Source organism: Epinephelus lanceolatus, chromosome 15 (genome assembly GCF_041903045.1).
Source record: "Epinephelus lanceolatus isolate andai-2023 chromosome 15, ASM4190304v1, whole genome shotgun sequence".
NCBI classification, from domain to species: domain Eukaryota; kingdom Metazoa; phylum Chordata; class Actinopteri; order Perciformes; family Serranidae; genus Epinephelus; species Epinephelus lanceolatus.
The window spans coordinates 7,645,464-7,667,657 of record NC_135748.1 but is presented as its reverse complement, the minus strand read 5'-3'; the positions used below and the strand labels follow the sequence as shown (position 1 = coordinate 7,667,657).

The following is a 22,194-nucleotide window of genomic DNA, read 5'->3' as shown; positions in this document are numbered from 1 at the left end:
TAAATGTTCCACCTTAAAAGTTGTCGGCAGTCAGCCCAGTGAATCAAGTTATTTTTTTCTCAGTCTACAGCTGCTTGGAGAGGCAGCAAAACATTCTTTCATTTCTTAGTTATAATTTACTAATATATGTAAGACTTGCCACAGTATGAACAGTGGTTACATAAGCTTTAAAACCAGTAACAGCTCAGCCCTGAGCAAGAGGGACCATCCGCTGTTGACCAATCAACAGACGGCAGTATTCACAATTCCACCTTTTAGTATTGGATTAGTACTGGCTGTGTAAAAATCACTCACTGGAGGAGCATGATGCCACTGTTGTTCGGTTCTGTGTGAAAATGCAAAAGAGGCATAAAGAAGGGACTTAGCAGCAGCCCTATAACTTGATCTCTGTGTAAAAAGGGCTATAGCCTACCAAAGCTTCCTGCAATTGGCCCAAATGTCCAAACCATCCACAAAATGTTTTCACACCAGAAACAAACTGAACCATGTTCCAATTCAACCCAGACCAAGACCACCTCTTTTGGTCCAGACAGTGGTTGGGCTGTTTGGTCTGAACTGTGGTCTGAGGGAGGTTTCACAGCTCTAATTTTGGTTCATATTGAAAGGAAAAGTCCTAAAATCCTGACCAAACTAGATAGGTGTGAAAGGGACCTCAGTCATGTGATAACACTAAAATCAGTTCGTTTGCAAACACAGCATTTGAACCGCTCACAGACTGCACTGGGGAGACGTCAAAGGTCATGGACTAGGAGTCAGTGGACAACCAGAATAAGATCAAGGAAGGTGAAAAGCTAAAAAAAATAGTTCCGACATACACTCCTCCTAGAACCATAAACTGTTGTTTTAACGACCTCAGATGTCACTCTGTTTATTGGACAATGACCGTATCTTGTGTGGAGTTAGATGAGAGTGTCACAAGAGAGAGTTTCCAACTGAAAAATTAATGTACTCTGTATGTAAATTCAGAGTAGTTTTCCAAACACTTTGATATGTAGCCAAATGTTAATCAGAAAGTTTGACCTGGAGCTAAGAAAGGTCAGCAGGTCACCACAATGAGTAGGAGTCATTCTTTGTTGATATCCAGACTACATTTTAGCTCTGCCTCAAACTGTTGGACAGACAGATAGATGGATGGATCAGTGGACCAACATCGCCACCTCTGGGCCCTGTTCTTATCATTTCATTTTTATCATTTCATCACACAAAAAATCAGTGCTACCACTTTTTAGAAAATATCAGCATTTATTTTTTTTTTAAATCCCATAAAACATGTAAGAATGTGTGTATAGAATAGAGGCCATGATGAGGGCAAATCTCCAGTTGATCATAAACAGCCCTTTACATTCTGCACATTGTTCATACCACAAAGAAAATAAATACATTATACAGTCCTAATTGTTGCCAGATTTATGTTAATCATCTACCAGCCACAATGATGTAGTTCCTTCAGGGACCACAGTGGGCTCATGACTAGGGTAAAGCAGGCACTGTTCTAGAATCAGTGGTGGTATGTGATCACAGGGTTTAGGCAAGGCTGCAAAATAATTACTGGACACGTCACTAACAACAAACATTTGTTTAACAAGAAATAAATGCATACAACCATGTCAAATTGCATTGGCATCTATGTTCATATTCTGTGTATTTTCTGTGTTTTTATATATGGATTGTCTATTAATTGTTTATTCTGTACACACAATATCTGCACACCTGTCTGTCCAGACAGAGAGATCTCTGCCACTCCTCCTGAGGTTTCTTCTATTTGTTCCCCATTGAAGGGTTTTTTTGTTTCCTTATCTGAAGCGAGGGTCTGAGGACAGAGGGTGTCATATGCTGTACAAAATGTGATATCGGGGCATAAATAAAATTGACTTGACTCCCTTTTCTATCCTCTAACAACAGGTACAGGTAGGTGAAGTGCCTGTATTGTGTCTGTGTTGTGTTTACTTGATTGTCAGGGCATAAAAGTTGGAAACTCTTTTTTTTTTTTTTTTAGACAGAGGGGGCAAAGGCTGACAAACATTTGTGCAGCTTGTGCATGCGTCTTTAGAGTTGCTGCTTTATGAAACTGATAAGATGTGAGGAATTAGGCCTATGTTTTCTGCAGAACAGTACACACAACATCTTATCATCTTATTGTTGTAAGCTGAAAACCATTTCCCTCAGTGGAAACAAAGTTTTTATTTACTTATATTTCACAGATAAGAAACAATAAATTGTGAAGACAATAAAGCCCCCACAAAATAGCATTTCAACTCCTGTGTGTGATTTTTCCTGCTTCGCATGAGTAGAGGAAATCTCTGCTAGCCGCTAGGCTAATTTATATAATGTAAAATGCCATAGAATTGTGCTAATAACATTAGCATGTTGTATTTGTTTGGAAAACGTGTTCAGTATAAGCTAGCTGTTTTATCAGTGAACCTTGTGAGTTGTAATGGAGCCAAATTTTGTAACGTTACCTTTGTTAAATGTTGCTGTTGTCCCTGGTTTCATATGAGTAGAGGAGATCTGCTAGCCACGAGGCTAATTTATACAAAGTAAAATGCCATAGACTTGTGCTAAAACCATTAGCATGTTGTATTTGTGGGGAAAATGTGTCCAACAAAAGACAAGTGCTATGTATGTGAATCCTGTGAGTTATAATGAAGCCATGGTGCACTTGTAATTGAAAATGTCACTATTAAGCCATGTTTAACGTGTGTTTTAGGGGTGTTTTGAATCAACTAAACTTTACAGTACTTCACAGAAACCCCATCACCGAGTAGTGTTTTGGAGGTGTAATCACAGCGCGTCACAAACACCACAGCGCAAGTGTAAATGCTCACAACCGCATATGCCACCTGCATAGGCTATGTCGTAGGCTATAGATAGAGCTGATGCACAAGTATAAATCCACCTTTATCCATCTTAGTGGAGAAAATAAACACGAGGTCAATTAAATTTATAGAAAAGTTACAGGCCTCTACCAGGATAATCTTGCAATGACAAAAAAGGTATGGGGTGAAAATGAAACTAACTAGTCAGCATTATAAAGGATAGGCACTGACTGATAAAGTGTGACCACACAGGAGCTAGCTCAGATGATGTCTGGGGATGGATGGTATTTTAGACAATTATTTCACAACTTTTATCTTCTCTTAAAAAATACTGATTTCCAGACCTCAGGAGCTTAAGACAACTGGTCTGTGCACATCCACCCTTTTCAGGTTCTCACAAAGAGTCTATACTGACCAGTCCCATCACTGTGAGGTACGAGAGCTGTTCAGCCGTGGACAGGAAAGCACTGCAGAGGGTCGTCACAACAGCCCCATACATCACAGCCATCAGCTTCTGCCATCTTGGACCTATTAAATGAAAGATGCATTAAGAATGCTGGCCACATCATAAAAGACCCCACACACCCCTCCCACAGACTGCTCAACCTAGGGCTGGGTGATATGGCTTATAAAAATACCTCAATATTTTTAGGCTCCTCCACTACATCTCCATATACACATTTTCTCTAAAACAATATACAGTAAATTGTCAATTACTGGCCCAGGCCAGACTTTTCAGAGATTTGCAGTTCTAACAGGACAGCGATACTACAAACATATGATGATCTTATAGAATATGATGCATATCTGTAACAGTATTAAACAGTGTTTAAATGCATCATACACATTAAAACCCGGTCTCACTCTGAAGTTGTCGAAAACTGGCGCTTGGTCAGTGACTATAGGCGTCAGACACTGACAAAAAACCACCATCCTTTCACGTCCACATGATACGCAGCCCGTTGCTGTTATTGTGTAATGGCACTGGGTGGCGTCAGGGGGAAATGTGGCGGGACAAAGACAAAAGTTAAGGCAGCAAAAATGTCTGAGCAGGCCGGTGTTCACTTCCCATGAGATTGTAAAGCCAAAACCTGTTCTTATTTACTAAATGCAACCACGTGTGTGTGTTTGCTGAGTGTAATCACGTGTGTTTGTAGTTGAAGGAAAAAAATGTGAATTTGCAGTTTTGTGCCAATGCAGTGCATTTATTTTGAAAGAGACTGTATGCAAACTGTACATTTTTGCTGTGAAAAAGGAAGTGTAGTTTGAAAACAGACAATGCATGTAACAGGCTGAAATTGACACAGTGGCCCAGGGTAACTTGTCATATCTCGACGTTGAAAGTCTATAACCTAGCGTCTATATGTGACAAGATTGGAGTGATAATTTGTTGAAAATTTTAATGTAGGCTACAATGACTGCTTGTAGTAGTTAGTAGGTAATTTTGGGGAGGAGGACGCCATCCTCATCCTGAGCTCTCTGTTGTTCCTTCTTGTGGAATCTTCCAGTACCATGCGCAGCGCATATGCAAGTATGTGAACATTTTTTCTGTTCACTGCGTGAACACATAGTTATAAAACAAGAATGTCTCTGCTTCAGTGATCAGATCTCAAGACACACTGAGGTTGCATTGGGTGCAGTCACCTGTGCTTAGAGCTGTCCATTTGTGATCCGATCACCCAGACTTATGTCAATACCAGGTATAAACAGGGACAGCAGGTACCATTAAGGAAATGAGCTCATGTCCAATATTGTTTCTCAGAATCAGAAATCAGAAATCAGAATCTGAGTTTGGCAACCTGGGCAGTTCACATGTACAATTAAAAACTAATTCTGCCACTTTTATTACATTCTGGCCAATCATTTAAATGATTTACCAGAATTTTAGTTCACACAATGTTTAAATGTTAAATAAAACAATAACACTTAATTGTATGGCTGCATAATTACCTAATGATTGGGAAGCTTCCTGGAGAAAACTATGTAATCAATTGAAAGTAGGTTTAGATTCATAAATAAGAGAGGCAGAACATATAATTCACTAGTTAACTACTTATACAATTGCAGCACGAAGGAGAAATAAACTACAGACACTTTTGAATCGTCACTTTTACGAGCTTCCGCGAAGGCAACTGTCACCCGTTGAGGATTGTGGGTAACGGTAATGTTGTGAAGCCAGTCAGCTGATCCTTGTACCTCCAAGCAGCAACCCAGTAGATGGCTTATCACGCAAAATGATGAACGGAAAGACAGTGATAGTGACCGGTGCTAACAGCGGGATAGGCAGAGCCACCGCAGCGGGCATCGTGAAACTGCAGGGCCGCGTGATAATGGCCTGCCGGGACCTGAGCAGGGCTGAGGAGGCAGCCCGGGAGATCCGACAGGAGACCAGGGCAGACAGCGCACAGCTGGTCGTCAAACAGCTGGACCTCGCCTCGCTCACATCTGTACACACTTTCTGTCAAGACATAATAAAGGTAGCTTGATGGCTTTTTACCACAAAGCGACGTTGGACCACAACACAGCGCAAATACACTCTGTGCCACCATTAAAGGAATGTCAAGCGAAACCTCACTGAAATAATGTGCACTTTTACAAATTACCTCGCTTATCTCCAAATTCTATCACTTAACCCAACTAAGGGTATATTTCTATGTCTCGCGAAATGACACTTAGTAATTCGGCATATATTCTGTTCCACTAATATCACATATTTAAGAAAATTTCAACTTTATAAACCTGCCATCTGAGTATTTTCATCCAGTAACTACTGACTACACGGTTACATGAAAAGCTCAATGCCGAATTGTTGACCATCACACAAAATTGTACACTGTACATTTAACGTTAAACACATAATATTTTGTTATTATGTCTTCCTGAACAAATCAATAGAGACCGATTTTTAATGGAGTTCACGTAGCGTAGGAGTTACAGTAACATTACCTACATGTCCTTGTAAACAGATCACCTGTCTGCTACTGAAGTTGGTAAATTCTTTATCTAATCTGTAGCTAATTTACTGTATAACACATCACCAAATTCTTAAAGTTAATTAACTACAGCAATATTTCTGTCTAATGGAAAATAAGCTGTAATTTTGTTTACTAATGATATTACAACAATGGAACATTAAGACATGATGAAACATATGAAATCTTATACATTTTGTAGGCAAATTGCTATTATTAAAGCATAATGTACCATACAGTTGGGGTGGGAATTACCAGAGGTCATGATACGATACAATACAATACAATACAATAATTTAGGAGATATTAAATGTATTTCTATATTTGAATTTATTACTTTTTTTCCAACTGCAAATTAAGATAACGTTTTCAGTCATTTGATTTACATCATTTTTATTGCAGCAAAGTGTGATGCAAAGCAGAGAGACTGACCAACACCATCATGAAACCTGTCAGAAATGCTGCATATTAAGGCCAGATTAAGCGTGTGATCTTAACACACATGCAGGTATCCTGCTAACTGAATGGCAACACCCATGTTAGAAGCGTTGTCTGTTTCAACCACAATCCACCATTCTTGTGCAGCATTTTGCAGGAGGTCTGCAGTGTGTGCTACAGTGTGATGTGTACTGCTCTAGTTTAAAGGACGTGAGACAGCAGTCACCAGTTCTCTGTGAGATAATATGCCATTACAGTCACATGTGAATCCACTGACCTTGAAATCCATGCATCACAAGTTAATGCCACTCTAGCTGTAGCCTACTCAAGGATTTCTCATCTTCATATTTTACTTCTCTGTAGAGCTTGGGTACAACTGTGTCAATGAAAAAACGTCAGGACAGAGTCACCTACCGATAATTTTTTTTTAGCTTAAAAACCTTCGTTTTCAGCAGCGCTGTATGGACACAGATCTTTGCACAGGAAGCAGGTGATGGACTGTGTTATTTTCTTAGCTCTCTCAGAGTTGGCTGGTAGTTTTGTCAAGTGTGCTAAGTGTGTCCAGTCTTGGTTCAGTTTTTTTTGCGGAGTGGGTTTTTAGCATTAGCTTAGCTGTCAGCAGCTTACACTGTGTCTGGATGGTGGCATGTGATGTGAGCCCTCGTGTTCGTAGTATTAGCAGTCCTTCTGTTCTTCCGTGTTAAAAATCTAAAGTAAATCCAGACGTTTGACTTTAACACCAACGATTACTTTCTTTGGTGCCTCCATCTTTGTTTTGATGAACTTCCTGCCAAATGCAGCTGACTGAGACATCTACTGACCTCACCAGGAAAAACAACATCAGCACCATCTTGTGGACTGAAAAAGCAACCGATTTTATTATTCTAGCACCATAATTTGTATTAGAATATGTATTTGCGAAAATTGATAACGTATATATAATAAAACAATCAGTCTTGGCATCTGTGAATTGATACAGTATCACCACGCATAATATCGCAATACTATGCTATATAGATTTTTTCTCCCATCCGTACCACACAGTACACGTAGATCTAAGGCACGCTGTTGTATGTTGTCAGTGTCTGAAGCAGACTCCTTTCTTCTGTGCTGTTGAATAGGAGGAACCTCGACTCGATGTGCTGATCAACAATGCCGGTATCTATCAGTGTCCTTACACCAAAACAGAAGACGGCTTTGAGATGCAGTTTGGGGTCAACCACCTGGGCCACTTCCTGCTCACCAACCTGCTGCTGGACCTCCTGAAACAATCAGCCCCCAGTCGCATAGTGGTGGTCTCCTCCAAACTCTACAAGCACGGTCACATTAACTTTGAGGACTTGAACAGCGAGCAGAGCTATAACAAAGCCTTCGCCTACAGCCGCAGCAAACTAGCCAACCTGCTGTTCACCTGTGAGCTGGCCCAACGACTGGAGGGCAGCGGGGTGACTGTGAATGCTCTGACTCCAGGCATAGTGAGGACCAATCTGGGGAGGCATGTCCACATCCCAGTGTTAGTTAAGCCCATGTTTGACCTGCTCTCCAGGGGTTTGTTTAAGAGCCCTGAAGAAGGAGCTCGGACCTCGATCTATTTGGCCTGCAGCCCGGATGTAGATGGTGTACAGGGCGAGTGCTTTGCAGATTGTCAGCCTCAGGTTCTGCTGGACAAGGCTACAGACCAGGAAGTGGCCAGTAAATTGTGGGACATGAGTGAAGTCATGGTGGGCATAACCAAGTGAGAGTTAAAATTATTTCAAGCATTCGAAAGAGACAAGCGAATGTCTGAAATCCTGAAGAATTCTACATATTCAGTGCCTTGCTTTGGGCATCAGGGTGCTGACGTTAGTTCAACAGCACGCTAGTGTCACGTTTTTTTCTTTAGCTACAGTTTCTGTTAGTACACCTTTGAGATTCATGTATATCTGTTTTTCTCTGTGCTCATCTCACTGGTTGAAGTCAGCAGGGCTTGGTGGGAAATGTGATGTTACCCATTTCCTTGCACCTATCAAGATTTAGTTTTATTTGGATCAAAATTTTTTGGTCAGATGATGTCTAAACCGAAGCAGCTGTTGCCAGATCATGGCTCACATAAAATAGTCTAATATCGGCAAAATTAAGTTTTGAATCTGGAACTATCTGATCAAAAAAAGACAAGATTATAAATCCAACCAAACATTTGACCTTAACCTTCAGTATTTGAGAGTGTCATACTTGTGCTAATGATACATTTTGGTTCACCCCAAAACAGTATTATCCATACCAGCCCCAGACCACTGCTAGCTAGCTGGTGTATGAGCAGCACAGTTAACATTCTATATTCATGTCTGATCTGACTGCACACGATTAATGAAGTCACATCTCTCCTTTGCATGGATGAACACTGAATGTGGTTAATCATTTTGATGGTTTTAAACTTAATTTTAAAATGTGTGAAGAGACATTGGGCTCTAGTTTCGCAGACCGGGCGCGGCAGAGGCGCAGCGCACCTGCGCTTCACCAACTGGGTGTGGCCAGGCGGATTTTGCAAGTTTGGCACACCGTGCGCCCTGGCGCAGCTACTCCTCTTTCCCACCTCCGTCCCTCCTACCTGTGCAAGTCGGAAAGAGGGAGGAGAGAAGGCGTGGAGTGGGTTTTACACACATCACACCAATCAAATGAGCCCCTCTCCTCGCCCTTAAATGGGCCACGCGAAGGTGTAATGAGAGTTTACTGAATTCGCCATGGCAGAAGAGAGCAGCAGCGTCAGACGGCCAAACTTCTCCCAGGAGGAAACTGATGTTTTGGTCCGGGAGGTCCAAGCTCGCAGTGTCCGAATATACGGAACTGCCAGCAGACCTCTCTCTCTTTCTCTCTCACAGTCTCACTCGGTTTCTTTTCTTTTGACTTTTCTAAGATGACAGATGCTGAATATATACTCCCTATCTGATGCTGTGGCTGTGTGTGGTTGGCTGAGAGGGATGTGAACTCATTAGTTTGCAGCTGTGTTAATCAAATCAGATTGGGTTTCCATTACGCGTGCCAATCCCCTTTGATCTGACATCAGATGTGACGGGACAGTCGATATAGAGATACATTTATTGCATTATTAATGTGCCTGATATTCTGGAAACCTGCCTGTGAGGTTTTGATGACGTGTGCGCACTGTCCGCCGGTCAGCCAAACTTCGGCTTACACCGGCTGCGCTCCCCCTGCGCTGACAGTAGACCTGGTTTCAGCTGGCGAGCTTTTAGCGCACCTTCGGCGAAGCCTTTTGGCATGAAACTGTCACTGCGCCAAGCTGGATCTGTCGAAACTATTATTATTACTATTATACTATTATACTATTATTAACCATTATATTTTGATGCTTGCTGATTGATGAAGGAAGAATAGACAGGAAAAGCCTTAATTAATCCAATCACAGTAAACAGTGGCTTTCAATGGTACAATGATGATGTGATTTAAATAAATGTTGTGTCACAATGAATTGCATTGATGTTACCAATAAATGCTTTGGACATAAGTAAGCAGGGTTATGATAATTTTGGGACTGAAATAACCTGATAGCTGAATAGAGTTGTAAGGTATGAGGAGCTGCTGGTTGCGAAAGTATTTCTCCTCACTGTAAATTTCTATATCACAGTTCTCTGGTTTACATGGACATGACTATCCAGCTGATGATCAGGCTTTTGAAGCATCTTGTTATTGTGTTATTGTACACATCATTGGCATCAGCACAAACAGAAGGCAGCAATCAATATGAAGGATACTACTATTAATCATGTATGTACAGGGATATGAATACTCAGATTTCTGTGTTCCATTTGAACACCATATCCCGAATATGATCAAAATCAAATGCTACTGTACATCTGTCAGCCACCTCATTTAGTCTATGGGAAATTAAGCACTATCTAGAAGCCTACAGGAAAAAAAAATGTAATATCATTATCATAACATTTTAATCAGCTTTTTTAAATGATTGGAGAGTTTTAAGAATGGACAATAACTTATTTTCTGGTTTCCTCAAAGCCTGGTATACACTGTGCGATTTTGGGCTATCCCAGACAGAAGATGATCATTGTGGTGATATCTCTGGTCGTGGCTCTGAAACAGCGGTCCTGCATCGCACAGTGAGAGAAGTTCAAGGATGGCGGTTGTCACGGTTTTGTGATCAAAGACAATCTGGGATAAAATTCTGACAGTGTCAGAAATTTGGGATGACCATCTCACAGTGTGACAGCTGTTGCGGCCTACATCTACTAACCAACCAATAGAAATGCAGCACAAAATGGCGCACTGGTGCTAAACCCAAACAAACAGACAGATAGAGAAACAAACAGATAGCAGCTTGCCAGGGAGGTGAAACATGCTAAAAGAAATGTGTAGGTTTCCAGCAAAGAGGAAAACCTTGTGGAGCTGTGGCAGCAGAAGCCTTGCAAGCTCTTTCCATGATCACGTGAAGAGGGACGAAGCATGTAAGGGAACAGCGGCGGAGCTGCAGCTGCCAGGGGAGCAACCTAGCAGCTAGTAAGCACACAGAGAGACACTCCGCAGTATACAGTGCTCATACAACTTATGAACTTAAAAAAAAACATATTCATAATGTGACCCTCCATGTTGTGCTTCACAGTTGGAGAAGTACTAATCTGTGCAGCATCCTCGTGCACTCAGTACGGGAAGCTGTTGCATTGTACGTTGTAACCTGCGATTCTGTAGGAGCCGTCATTGTACAGTCTGCAAACATCACCGTGAGCCGACTTATTCCCCAGAAGAGATAGATCAGGTGATTAAAACTGGTAAAACACTGTATAAAGGAGTTTCATGTTACAAATCTATGTATCTCCGACACTGTTTGGCACATTGGAGATAGGCCGCTAACCTATCACCTGCTAATGTTTGCTCACCTTTTTGCTCTAAAAAGATGCTGGGAGGTTTACATCAGGAGCCAAATTATCTGTAGAGGTCTCTTCCTCTCCAAAATAAATGAATTAAATTGGTAAAAACACTGAATAGTTGTTTGATGTTTAATTAAAAAAAGATAAAAAAAAACAAAACACGATTGGCCTTATCTAGAGCCAGTGATTGGTTTGTCTATTCTGTGCTACTGTAGAAACATGGCGATCTCCGGAGACAAGGACCCTTCTCTTCGTAGATATAAACAGCTCATTCTAAGGTAATGAAAACACAATGATTCTTATTTCAGGGTGATCATACACTAAAAAGAAAAACATACTTACTGTATTATTTTCTAATTCTGCCATATAGCCCCCTAAATCCTACACACTGGACCTTTAAACCATCAACTCTCTCTGAAGGCCTTGTTCATCAGGTGTGTTATCTTACAGTATATTACTCCATAATCAGGTGTATGCACTGTAATAGAATAATGCTCTGTGAATTGCCTCATTTACAGACCGCCTCATTTACACACAGGCTCCGGGGGGATGGGGGGGGTTAGAAATCCATTTTCTTCAGGGGTTACTTAGGCTTCAGTCAGCCATGCTGGCTGCTCTGAGAGCAGTCATTAGCGGGGAATGTTTTCTCTCCAGGTCACCCATAGATAGAGCACTTCTCCCTACATGAAGCAGTAGCAAGACCCCCCCAGATACGTAATGACTTTCCCACCTGTATTCTTCATTAGGACATTTTCTGGATCATTTATAGAATGCTGGAAAACAGGGTATAAACACAGAGGCAGCCACTTTATCAGATTCACCCCACACAAGGTGCTCCTGGGGCGTTTTAATGGCAGCTCCATTCTATTTATTTTACAAATAACTCCAATTAGTGCAATTACAGAGTTTAATGTCTGTAAATGGCACAGTAGTATTGATAGGCCTACTGCAATGCTAATATAAATGTAAGGGCCTCACTCAGCCTGCTTATGCTTCAAGGTCCAACACATAATGGTTCAATTAAAAGTGCATTAAATCTGTCTGTTCTTCAGCTTCTGTTGGCCTGACTGTGCTCAGGTCTCCAGCATAAACAGCTCATACGTTATAAAATAAGCCCAAAATGTTCAGTACCACTGCCCCTTTTTTATAAGTCAAGCTGTTCTCCTTTGACATTTTGACATACTGAGCTTTAAAGAGATAGTTCGTATTTTTTGTAGTAGTAGGGTTGTATGGGGTACTTATCCATAGTCAGTGTATTACGTATAGTGGATGTCAGTCAGCACGTCCCCAGTATGAAGAAGCAGGCTGGAGTTCTGCTGTGGAGGGGGCCGCAACAAAACATATTTTAGCCACCTAAAAAAAATCATTTATCATTTTAAGCTTACGCTATATTGCGAGTATTTTCACTGCTCTACCTTTCCATCAGACAGCCTGTTCCGATGGGAAAGCCGTGAACACCTTCAGTTGACCTATGACTAAGCCACGCCCCCCTCCACTCAACTCACTCAGACAAACTATCAACATTCAGTGACCGGTGCTATGGCAGGTGTCACAGCACACGGCATTTCGCAGGAGGCAATTGATGATTTTTTAGGGACATAACGATCAGATGTCATTGAGAAGTAACCAAAAGGGCCTAAACTACGCATTGGAGGGATATATTCATCTATTTATTGTTGAGAAGGTCGATGAAAAGCTTAAATTACAAGACAAAATTTACAGGTCACAGTGTACGCTTGTGAACCACCTTTTGTTGCAGTCGCCATCAAAGACAACAAGTTAAAGTGCCACTGAAGTTCAGGTTTTTGGCTCAGAATATGAGAAAAGGATAACGGCCTTTTTACCATCTTTACCAAGAGTGTCTCTCCGTTAGTTTGGTGCTACAGTATTTACATTGAATCATTCAGCATAACGTTTGCCAACCTTTGTTATCTCTGTGATTACAGATAAGTTAATGAAGCTAAGCTCCAGAAGTTAACGTTAGCTTAACTAGAGCCATATGGATGTAGACGTCATTGTTAATGTTATTCACGTTGAGTTGATGGGTGTCTGCCCATTGGTCCGACAGCCCATTGGTCCGACCATATTAAACCCATTGTTCCGAAGTCCCGTTGTTCTGAAATCATCATGATGCCCTGTGGTTAAGGTCTGGTTAGGTTTAGGCACAAAAAACACTTGGTTAGGGTCAGGAAAAGATCATGGTGTGGGTTAAAATGAAAAAGAAAGTGGCAAACACATAAGCTGTGAGCCTGCTTCGCCTCAAGCCTTTCCCAGCTGACCCAGAGCCGGTCGCGGCGCACCATCAAGGTAGAAATACGCCCGCCGGGAGCTGTTCAGCACCATGGAGAGCTCCCCACACAACCCCAACCCCAGAGTTAATAACAGGAGGTTATGGTGTTTCATTGACACTTGTATCTCAACCAGTAGCCTACTTTTGTTGCGTTTGCTGATCCTCTATGGTACACAAATACAGTATAGCCTAGTATAATCACATATCGGAACAACGGGACGTCAGACTAATTGGCTGTCAGACCAATGACATGGACCCGAGTTGATGTTGTGGTCTATCGTTACCACACAACTTTATCTAAAGGAGACACTTCTTTGTTGAGATGTGGTTTAAAGGGTAAAAAATACACCCAGTCGCCCAGCCTCTGTGTCGGAGTTGCATGTACCCCATGCACACCATTTGACCATTTTTAAACTTCAAATCTCCAAAAAAGCTCATAAAACCGAACAAAACTGACTTTCTGTAATGCATTTCAATGAACGTCCAGGCAGAGAATGTTCGAGTGTATGGGAATGGCTATACGCACTGTGATTGGCTCATCACGTTTGAGGGTGGGACTTAGCCATAGGTCAATTCCCCATCTATGCTCTCGTCAAAGGTCACCAGACTCCTTCGAAAAAAACAGTAATTAAAGCTCACTAAACACCAGCAGAGAGACGTGAAACCTTCAACCATAGACTGTATAGACTTTAACTTAACAGGTTGGCCTTACAGGTAGGCAGGTGCGGGTTTCCAAAAATGGACCTGCACAGGCTGGCCATAAACAGTATGTACTTACATTAAGTTGTGGCACTCTGAAAAATGGTCAAAATCCACTCTCGGCATCTGAAGTCCACATGTTTATGGGCAACCTGATAATAAGAGACAGCCAGCAGTCACTTATACACAGCACCGTTACCTGCTTATACTCAAGTCAAGAAGATGGATACTAATACTAAGCCGGCAGAGCTCTCAATTCTGCCTGATGGTTGTGATGCGCTGTAGTGCTGTAGCTGCTGGTCTCTTCTTTGCCCCGGTTTCTCCCAGCAGACCACCTCTGAATGGACTGCAAACTGTCGTGCTGTGTCATCTTGCCTCACTGCCGTCCTCTTGTGCTGCTTCTCTTGAGCTTCTTCTGCTCTGTTTTCAGTGCTGCTTCTTGAGCGGTCCACTTAGGCTCTTCTCTCCATGATCCAGCACACCTTTGCCTATTTATTTCCATATTACTATTACTTAAGGTAAGGCCCTCCTCTCCACCACCTCATTGGTTGTAGTTAGAAACAGTCTTGTCTGGTTGGGTGACCACCTTGTCAATCTGTAAGAGATTTTTCCACCAGTTACAGGTATTTGGCACTAATTGAGTGGGACAACAGCAGGAAGTAAAACTAAAAACAGTAAAAGCAAGCACAATAAAAACATACAGGACAAAACACACATATGAATGCACAGCAAAGATAAAACACAATAAACTAATGTTGACCTTGCCTGTCTTTTGTGGTAATGTACAGCATCATTTCTGCAGGTTGGGAAAGAAGTTAGCTTGCAAAGCATTCTCTGTGGTAATAATATCCAACACAAGAGGCAGCCCGTTGCTCCCCAATGACACGAGCCAGGCTGGCTTTACATAACAGCTGATCAAACATGATTCTGCAACCAGGGCCGCAACAGTCTACAGCAACACAATTAGATAGGGTCATGAAATCTTGAAAGAATGTGTGAGAAGGCTTTAGATATCAAGATGTCAGGGTTAATAGTTTCATGCTATAGCCCCCAGATCCAGATCCAGCACTGCAGCAGTACAGATCTCTCAACGTCAGATATTGAGTCTCTCAAGTCTGTTGTATCTCAGAGTCAGTTTTGAGCATGTCTTAAAGGGCTACACATTTACAAATTTTATCCTATTCAGTAGAAGTATCAACAGCAGGAAAGTCAGCGTAGGGAAGAAGGGAGCTTTTGAGGTAGATGGGTCAATCAAAATTGATCTTTTACCCAGGACAGTGTTCTTGTCCCATGTGAAACCAAAAATAATTGGTGTTTAACAAAGTTACATAATAAATTTGTTTTGACCCAAAACATGATCTTTGTTTCTAAACCTAACCAAGTAGTTTTGTAGCCTTAACCTAATTGCGAATGAACTGATTAGATTTTGGTGGTCACAGGTCAAGGTCAGCGAGACCCTACAGCTGACTAATTCTCGTGAATGCACTTTCTCCAGAAGACTTTGAGGGGATTTCTCCAGATTTGGCACAAACATCCACTTTGAATCATTGAATGTATAAGAATTATGGTGGTCAAACATCGGGGAGCAAGGTCACTGTGACCTTGTCTAGTATCACATTCTAATTAATGTAGCATCTTAAGAACACCATTTGAATTTCTTCAAATTTATCACAAACATCTACTGGGACTCAAGGCTGAACTGATTAGATTGCGGTGGTCAAATTTCAATGTCCACTGTGATCTTGTGTCCGTCCCATTTTGTAAATGCACTGTCTCAAGAAGGCCTTGAAGAAATTTCCTCAAATTTGGCACAATGCTTCACTTGGACTCAGGAATGGACTGCTTAGAATTTGGTGGTCAGAGGTCAAGGTCACTGTGACCTTGTCCACCACATTCTCATGAATGTGATGTCTTAAGAACACCTTGGGGGAATTTCTTCTAATTTGGCACGAACATTCATTTGGAGTCAGTAATTAATTCGATTTTGGTGGTCAAAGGTCAAGGTCACTTTGACCTTGCATCTGTCTCATTCTTGTGAATGCAATATTTCAAGAACACCTTCAGGGAATTTCTTCAAATTTGACACAAACGTCCACTTGGACTGGAGAATACAGCGATAAAAATATGGTAGTCAAACATCAAACTTCAAGGTCAGTGTGACCTCACAAAACAAAACTTCACTCAAATGTCTAAAATGACATAATCATGAAGTGATGACAGGAAGTGAGTTATATCCAAAAGCTCAGGGCAGCGTCACTGTGACATCATAATATTTTTCTGGACATGACTCAACATTATATCTCAGGAACAGAAGTGGAGACATTTGGTTTGATAATGAATTGGTGACACTAATCATGTGCTGATTGTATAGATCTTCTCTGCTGCAGGGGAAAAGATGTGTGTGAAGCATCCATGTTTTCAAAGACATGGATGTAAACTGTAAGAGAAACTTGACTGGTGGGTGGACGCCTACAGCCACAGGACAGTTATTCCAGTCTCAGGCAGACTGCCTCTTGGTCAAACAACTCTCTAATGGCTTTGGATGGATACGCAAAAACGCAACAAATCAAACCTGTTCCTTCAGGGTCAATGACCAACAAAAGTTTCTAAGTCCGTGTGTAAACATGATTGATTCAACTTGAGGTTGTATTATTGTATTATCATGGTACTACATTTGGTCTTAAAGGTTAGGTGCACTTTGTTAAAGTCCATCTTAATACAGTGATAATAAAATATATATAATATAATATATATATATATAAATACATGATATAAATACTCCTGTGCGATGGGTACATTTATAATGAATAATGAATTTCATGATATAAAGACTGGGTTTTGCTCGCCATCTCTTACACTGTAGAGGCTAGGGATCACTTCATGGCTGGTATTGAGGAATGGTTATAGCAGCCAGTAACTCTCTCAACTTACATACAACATAAGAAAAACAAGAAATAAATCCAAGCCTATTCTTTTAATTCTCAGGTTTTCAGTACACTGTGGAGTTTTTCATTGAATGATCTGAAGCACTAACAGGTCATGACTCCAACATCTTCTACTTTCACCAGGAACAAAGTGCCAATTCTTTATCTGCATCTTTCATCTCCTTTCCTAGCCGGGCTGGAGCAGCACCAAGCCTACGGCAGGCTGAGGGAAAACAGCTCGAGTATTTAGTTTGGCCCAAGCCTCTGCACATCCAAATGTGTTATGTGCTGCTGTGCCCTTAGACCAGCACACTGAACTTTTCAACCTTCCCCCAAGTCTATAACAAATTATTGTAAGCTGTCCTACCTTGGCTTTTTTTTATTGTGTAATGAGTACAGAGCTGAGATTTGAAGTGAAGGAATTGGTGAGTGATAAAGTACATGTTTGGATTTGCACACAGAGACATGATTTCTCTTCACACGGTCAAGTCAGTATAGGTTCTCAAGTTAACATGGAGGTTTACTGATATGAAAGTATAATGACAACAAAATACTTGAGCGAGCAGAGAACAAATTTGAATGCTGCTCAGTTTACAAATCACCCTTTGACACGCAGGTGCAGATTGTAAGAGCAGAATTAGATAATTAAGGTGACAGAACAAAATCATGAGCATATTAGATATTGTGAGCAACAAGAGGCCTATATACTTGAGGCCTATAATTAATATTACTATATTTGAGCAAGTAATAGAGATTCTCACACTCAGAGTAATCGAAAGACTTTCTCTTGGCGAGCTGAATTCACACAAACTCAAACTAAGAACAGAAGGTCACCTGTTCAATTCGACCTGGAAGTCAAGGGCCATCCTGTTATATATGTATATATATATATATATATATATATATATATATATATACATACATTTTTTATAATGCGCTTTTCCTTGTAGGTCGATGTCTTGGGGAATTTTAGTGCCTTTTCTAAGAGTGTGATCTATCCATTTCCACCTTCTTATTTTGAATGTCTTTCATTCGCTATGTCTTCCTGGTTGGTAATCCTCCACAGTTCCTAATTTGTGATTTAACTGATTTAACTTTGCCAATTTAATGAGCCTAAAATGGGGTCACCGGTTTTACTGTGATCTGATCCAAAAAACTAAAGATTCCAACAAAAACAAAAAAATAAAAAGATTTTTTAGGGCTTTTTGCCTTTAATTGATAGGACAGTTGTTTTATCATTAAAGGAGGAGAGAGAAGGAGGATGACGTGCAGCAAAGGGCTGTAGGTTGGAAATGAACCTGCAACCGCTGAGGCAAGGACAGGGCCTTTGTATGTGGGGCACGTGCTCTACTGGGTGAGCTAATGGGCCCCCCAAACTTAATGTTGTTGTGCTAGAGATTGCAGTAGCTGTTTCAAGGGATTTGAGGACATGTTTTTCACAGAGAAAGGAGTCATAGTACCACTAGGTGGAACAACAATGTTCTTGTCATGTTTGCATGCATAATGATTATGAAAATAAATCCAGAGGCGTGACTGATTGTTGGTTTTCATGTCAGTAGTGAGTTGACAACAAAGTAGGGATGTAACGAGTCTTTGTTTTGGGGATAACTGTAATATTAGAAAATTAGGAAAGCATGAAAGGACCCCTTTAAAAAGGTGCATACGCTAACTGATGATGTTATTGTAGCTTTTAATAGTTCCGTCACATTCTGTAGGTACATATCTGGTGGGTTTACTGACTTTACAGCCAACTTAACATACTCTCTGTTCTCACTTACAATTTTGAACATTGATATAATGATTAAGGATCATCACACACTGCTGTAGTCTAATTGGCTGAAACCAGTATTTCACCGCCATGTCACTGGTATCAGTGCATAAAATTATCACCATATGTGCATCTTTGTCTGTGGGATTTAAACTCCCCACTTTACCCCAGAACTTACACCAAATTACAAAGGACATGACCTCAGTGTCCTCAATGGTAGCTACAGCTGTGAGTGTGTGGTCATTAAAGTGAAGTAAAAGTGCAGACTTTATATTTTCAGCCCCACTGCTGGGCTGAAATACTCACTTTGTTGTTTTTTCCATGACTTAAGCCTGTATACTGATGCAACCCTCTAGAAAACCCTCAGGGCTCATCTCAGCATTAAGACAGCAGACTTCAGATGCAGGAAGTCAACTTATTCCAAGCCTAACTGATCCATATTGCATCCTCGCAAATGAAACATGAACTCTTTATAAAACTGCTGCAGGGTATAGACGTTTATTAAGTGGGTCTCAGCTGTGGCTGATTGTCGACTGAATCGGTCATATGTCCTGTAGATTGCACCACTAATGATGGATCGCAGTGCACCGAGCGGAGATCCCCGTCTGCCTGTACTCTGGTGAATGAAAGGTGAGCAGGAGCGAGTCTCTGAGAGGAGAGAACCCATCAATCATCTGGAAGAGTTTAGTGTAAAGTAGCAGGAGAGTTACGCGGGGCCCAGGGAGCGCTTGTCTTCAGCCTACCGCTTGGCCAGAGGGATTTGTTTGCTTTAACCAGTCCAAACAGTCAGGAGAAGAAAGAGTGGGCCTGCTCCTCACAGTCCCACCGTGGGACTGTCCTTCCCTTTCCCTCCTCTTTCTGTCAAACATGCACACATGTTCCCTCACATATATTCTCCCTGTATTCTCACTAATATAAACACACTCTTTGGCTGTTGTTTATGCTATTGCTTCAGCTAACTGTTCTCTTTCCTCTGAGTCACTCTGTGGATGTGGAATAAAGCATGTTGCATGTTTTCCTGTTACAAGGCCTTAAGCAGAATTAACCAATTAAAGGGTTATGTTGTGGTTCAGGTTACACAGGGTCAAGTTTTAGGTTAAAGTCATCAAAGGGTTACAGCCTGTCAGGAGGTTCACTTTTAAAGTTGTGGATAAGGAAATAGTCTGTGAAGTACTTCAGCATGTAGGCTACTTAAGTTCACAGCTGTTACCAAAACTGTTTGGATTAAACTTTTAAAGCTGTGAAATTAGATTTGGTGCCACAGCTATGCTCTAATGATGATCCAAGAAAAGTCAGAGTGTAGCAGTGGCACAGATCCAGGACTGCCATACTACGAATCACTGTCCTGCATTGCCGTGTGGTCTCATAAGGTGACATTTTGTTCCTCCTCACTCTGTTGAAGCCTTTAAATCCAATCTTAAAACTCATCTTTTCACCTTAACTTGCACTCTATTTGTAATGCTAATTTGCAAAGTTTAGCAAGTTAGTACACTAATACGATACAATACGATACGATACGATATGATGCAATGTGATACGATATACTTTATTGTCCCCATAGGGAAATTCTTCTTGGACTCAGTAGCTGTTGCTGCCTAACAATAATAACCCAGAGGAAATCAAAAGCATACACCATAAAAAAAACATAAAAATACATACTTACACATAAACAGTATTGCACTAAGATGGTGAACATGGTAAACGTTACTCTTTAAACTAGTGATTCCCAACTTGTGGGTCACGGTCCAGAAGTGGGTTGTGGGTCCATTGTATTGGACCACAAGTGACTCGTGAATGTGGTGTTTGTAAAAAAAAACAAAACAAAAAAAACACTTTATTTTTAAGTACAGTGAATTTCCAGAATCGAGTTTTCATTCTGAAATGCCATTTCCTGCTGTAGAGTGAGTGAGTAACCAATAGCTACTTGACGGAGACATAAAACTCTACGACATGATCAAAGGCATGTATGACGCTGCATGTATTAAACTGTGTGGATGTTGAACTAGCGACTAAGGAGAAATCTGGATCCACTGACTGGACCAGTTGGGAACCACTGCTATAAAAAAAATGGTCATGACTGAGGACCAGAGGTACACTGTCAGGAGAGGCAAACCAGGCAAATGGTGGAGGAGGGGCCCCTAATGGCCACTAATTTTTGCAATCATGACTATAAACCCCTTTAAACCTCCCACCAAGGCACACCACAAAAAAAAACATTATACCCCCTTTCCACCACATTAGCTCTGGTTCTCAAACCAGTTTTGTTCAGGATTCTTGTAACCTGGGTGCTATAGTGAATCAGCCTGTGTTTTCACCAGTTTTGAGCAGAACCATTTCAATCAAGGGTATGGAATCAATGTTAACAATGCATAACGGAAGAAAACAGTAAAACCAAAATCATGGATTACATTGATAAACTGCAAACTTTGTTATTACATGTTTGTTTTTACCCAAAAATCAAGCATGGACCAACTACAGTATTAATGAGAGCCATGAAATGCTCTTTTTTCTGACAATCTCTCACTTGACTTCTCAATGGTTGCCTTCTCCTCCTCTCTTTCCAACCTGTAGAATATGACACGCCCTCTGATGTCATCACAGTTTGCACTGCAGGTCAAGGAAAATCTGTTATTTTTTGGTTCATGCTGTGAACCAACTGTTCAGGTTCTGAACCTATATATTTTTAGTCAAAACGCTCTTCTGTTCAAAATTAGGCACAGGAACTGGAACGGAACTTGTTTCATGTTGGTGATAAAGAAGGATAAGGGCCCATCTCAATACCCCCCCTTAGCCCTACTCCTTGGCCCTACCCCTACATTTGCACGTTCCCGCGAGGGGTAGTGGTGTCCCAATTCCTTTTTGTGTGTAGGGGTAGGGGGCATAACGAGGGGAAGTGGGTATGAAACTAGTCCTTCGGAGCGAGGGATTTCAGATGCTGACTTGCCAGTGAGGGGTAGACATTGCCATGGCTACCACCGAGCCAGAGACGGGGAAAAAAGTTCATACATAGCTAACGTTACTGTTGTCAGGTTGCTTGTTAGCTAGCTAGCTAGCTCGCACTATCTGGCGTCTGTCATCTGTCCTGTTCTGCCAAATTGTTGGATTTTTCACATTACAATAACACACCAGCTAATATAACTACGCTGCCTTGTAATGTTAGCTGGTCAGCTAGCTAGCAGAAGTCCCCTGTTGTCTGTCGTTCATCAAACGAAGCATGATGAATGCGGCAAACGTGATCGGTAGGATGAATGAGACTCTATTGTAGATGCCGTTTGGAAATGTAGATGGCTCGCAGCTTCCTGTTTAAAATAGTTACATATGCGTGAACGTAACCGACGCGGTGACGTAGTGAGTGGTGTCCCAATTCCTAGGGAAAGATTTCTACCCCAACCCCTTGTTGCTCCATTTTG

At 41.3% G+C, this 22,194-nt stretch overlaps 3 protein-coding genes across 4 annotated transcripts in view; 1 reads left to right on the top strand and 2 right to left on the bottom strand.

Annotated features, from left to right (window-relative positions):
- dapp1 (dual adaptor of phosphotyrosine and 3-phosphoinositides) overlaps positions 1–22,194 on the bottom strand; it is a 579,028-nt gene that overhangs the window by 508,470 nt on the left and 48,364 nt on the right. The gene's annotated exons all lie outside the window — the stretch shown is intronic.
- LOC117267614 (protein YIPF7-like) overlaps positions 1,263–22,194 on the bottom strand; it is a 33,539-nt gene continuing 12,607 nt past the window's right edge. The window contains exon 6 of one of the 2 annotated variants that reach the window (XM_033643624.2): positions 1,263–3,344. In XM_033643624.2, the coding sequence (XP_033499515.1) occupies positions 3,263–3,344 (82 nt within the window). In that variant the 3' untranslated portion in view covers positions 1,263–3,262. Of the gene's footprint in view, positions 3,345–14,041; positions 14,688–22,194 lie in introns of those variants that run through there. The other variant, XM_078174872.1, reaches the window with a different exon arrangement.
- On the top strand, positions 4,955–9,728 carry LOC117267613 (retinol dehydrogenase 14). Its single transcript, XM_033643622.2, has 2 exons — positions 4,955–5,293; positions 7,348–9,728. The coding sequence occupies exons 1-2, from the start codon at positions 5,051–5,053 to the stop codon at positions 7,963–7,965; spliced, it is 861 nt and encodes a 286-aa protein (XP_033499513.1). The 5' UTR covers positions 4,955–5,050; the 3' UTR covers positions 7,966–9,728.

Bases quoted from the DNA above. Each gene is read 5' to 3' on its own strand.
- LOC117267613 (XM_033643622.2), top strand. From the start codon at position 5,051: ATGATGAACGGAAAGACAGTGATAGTGACCGGTGCTAACAGCGGGATA. The intron at 5,294-7,347 runs GTAGCTTGATGG...GCTGTTGAATAG, and splicing joins TCTGTCAAGACATAATAAAG to GAGGAACCTCGACTCGATGT.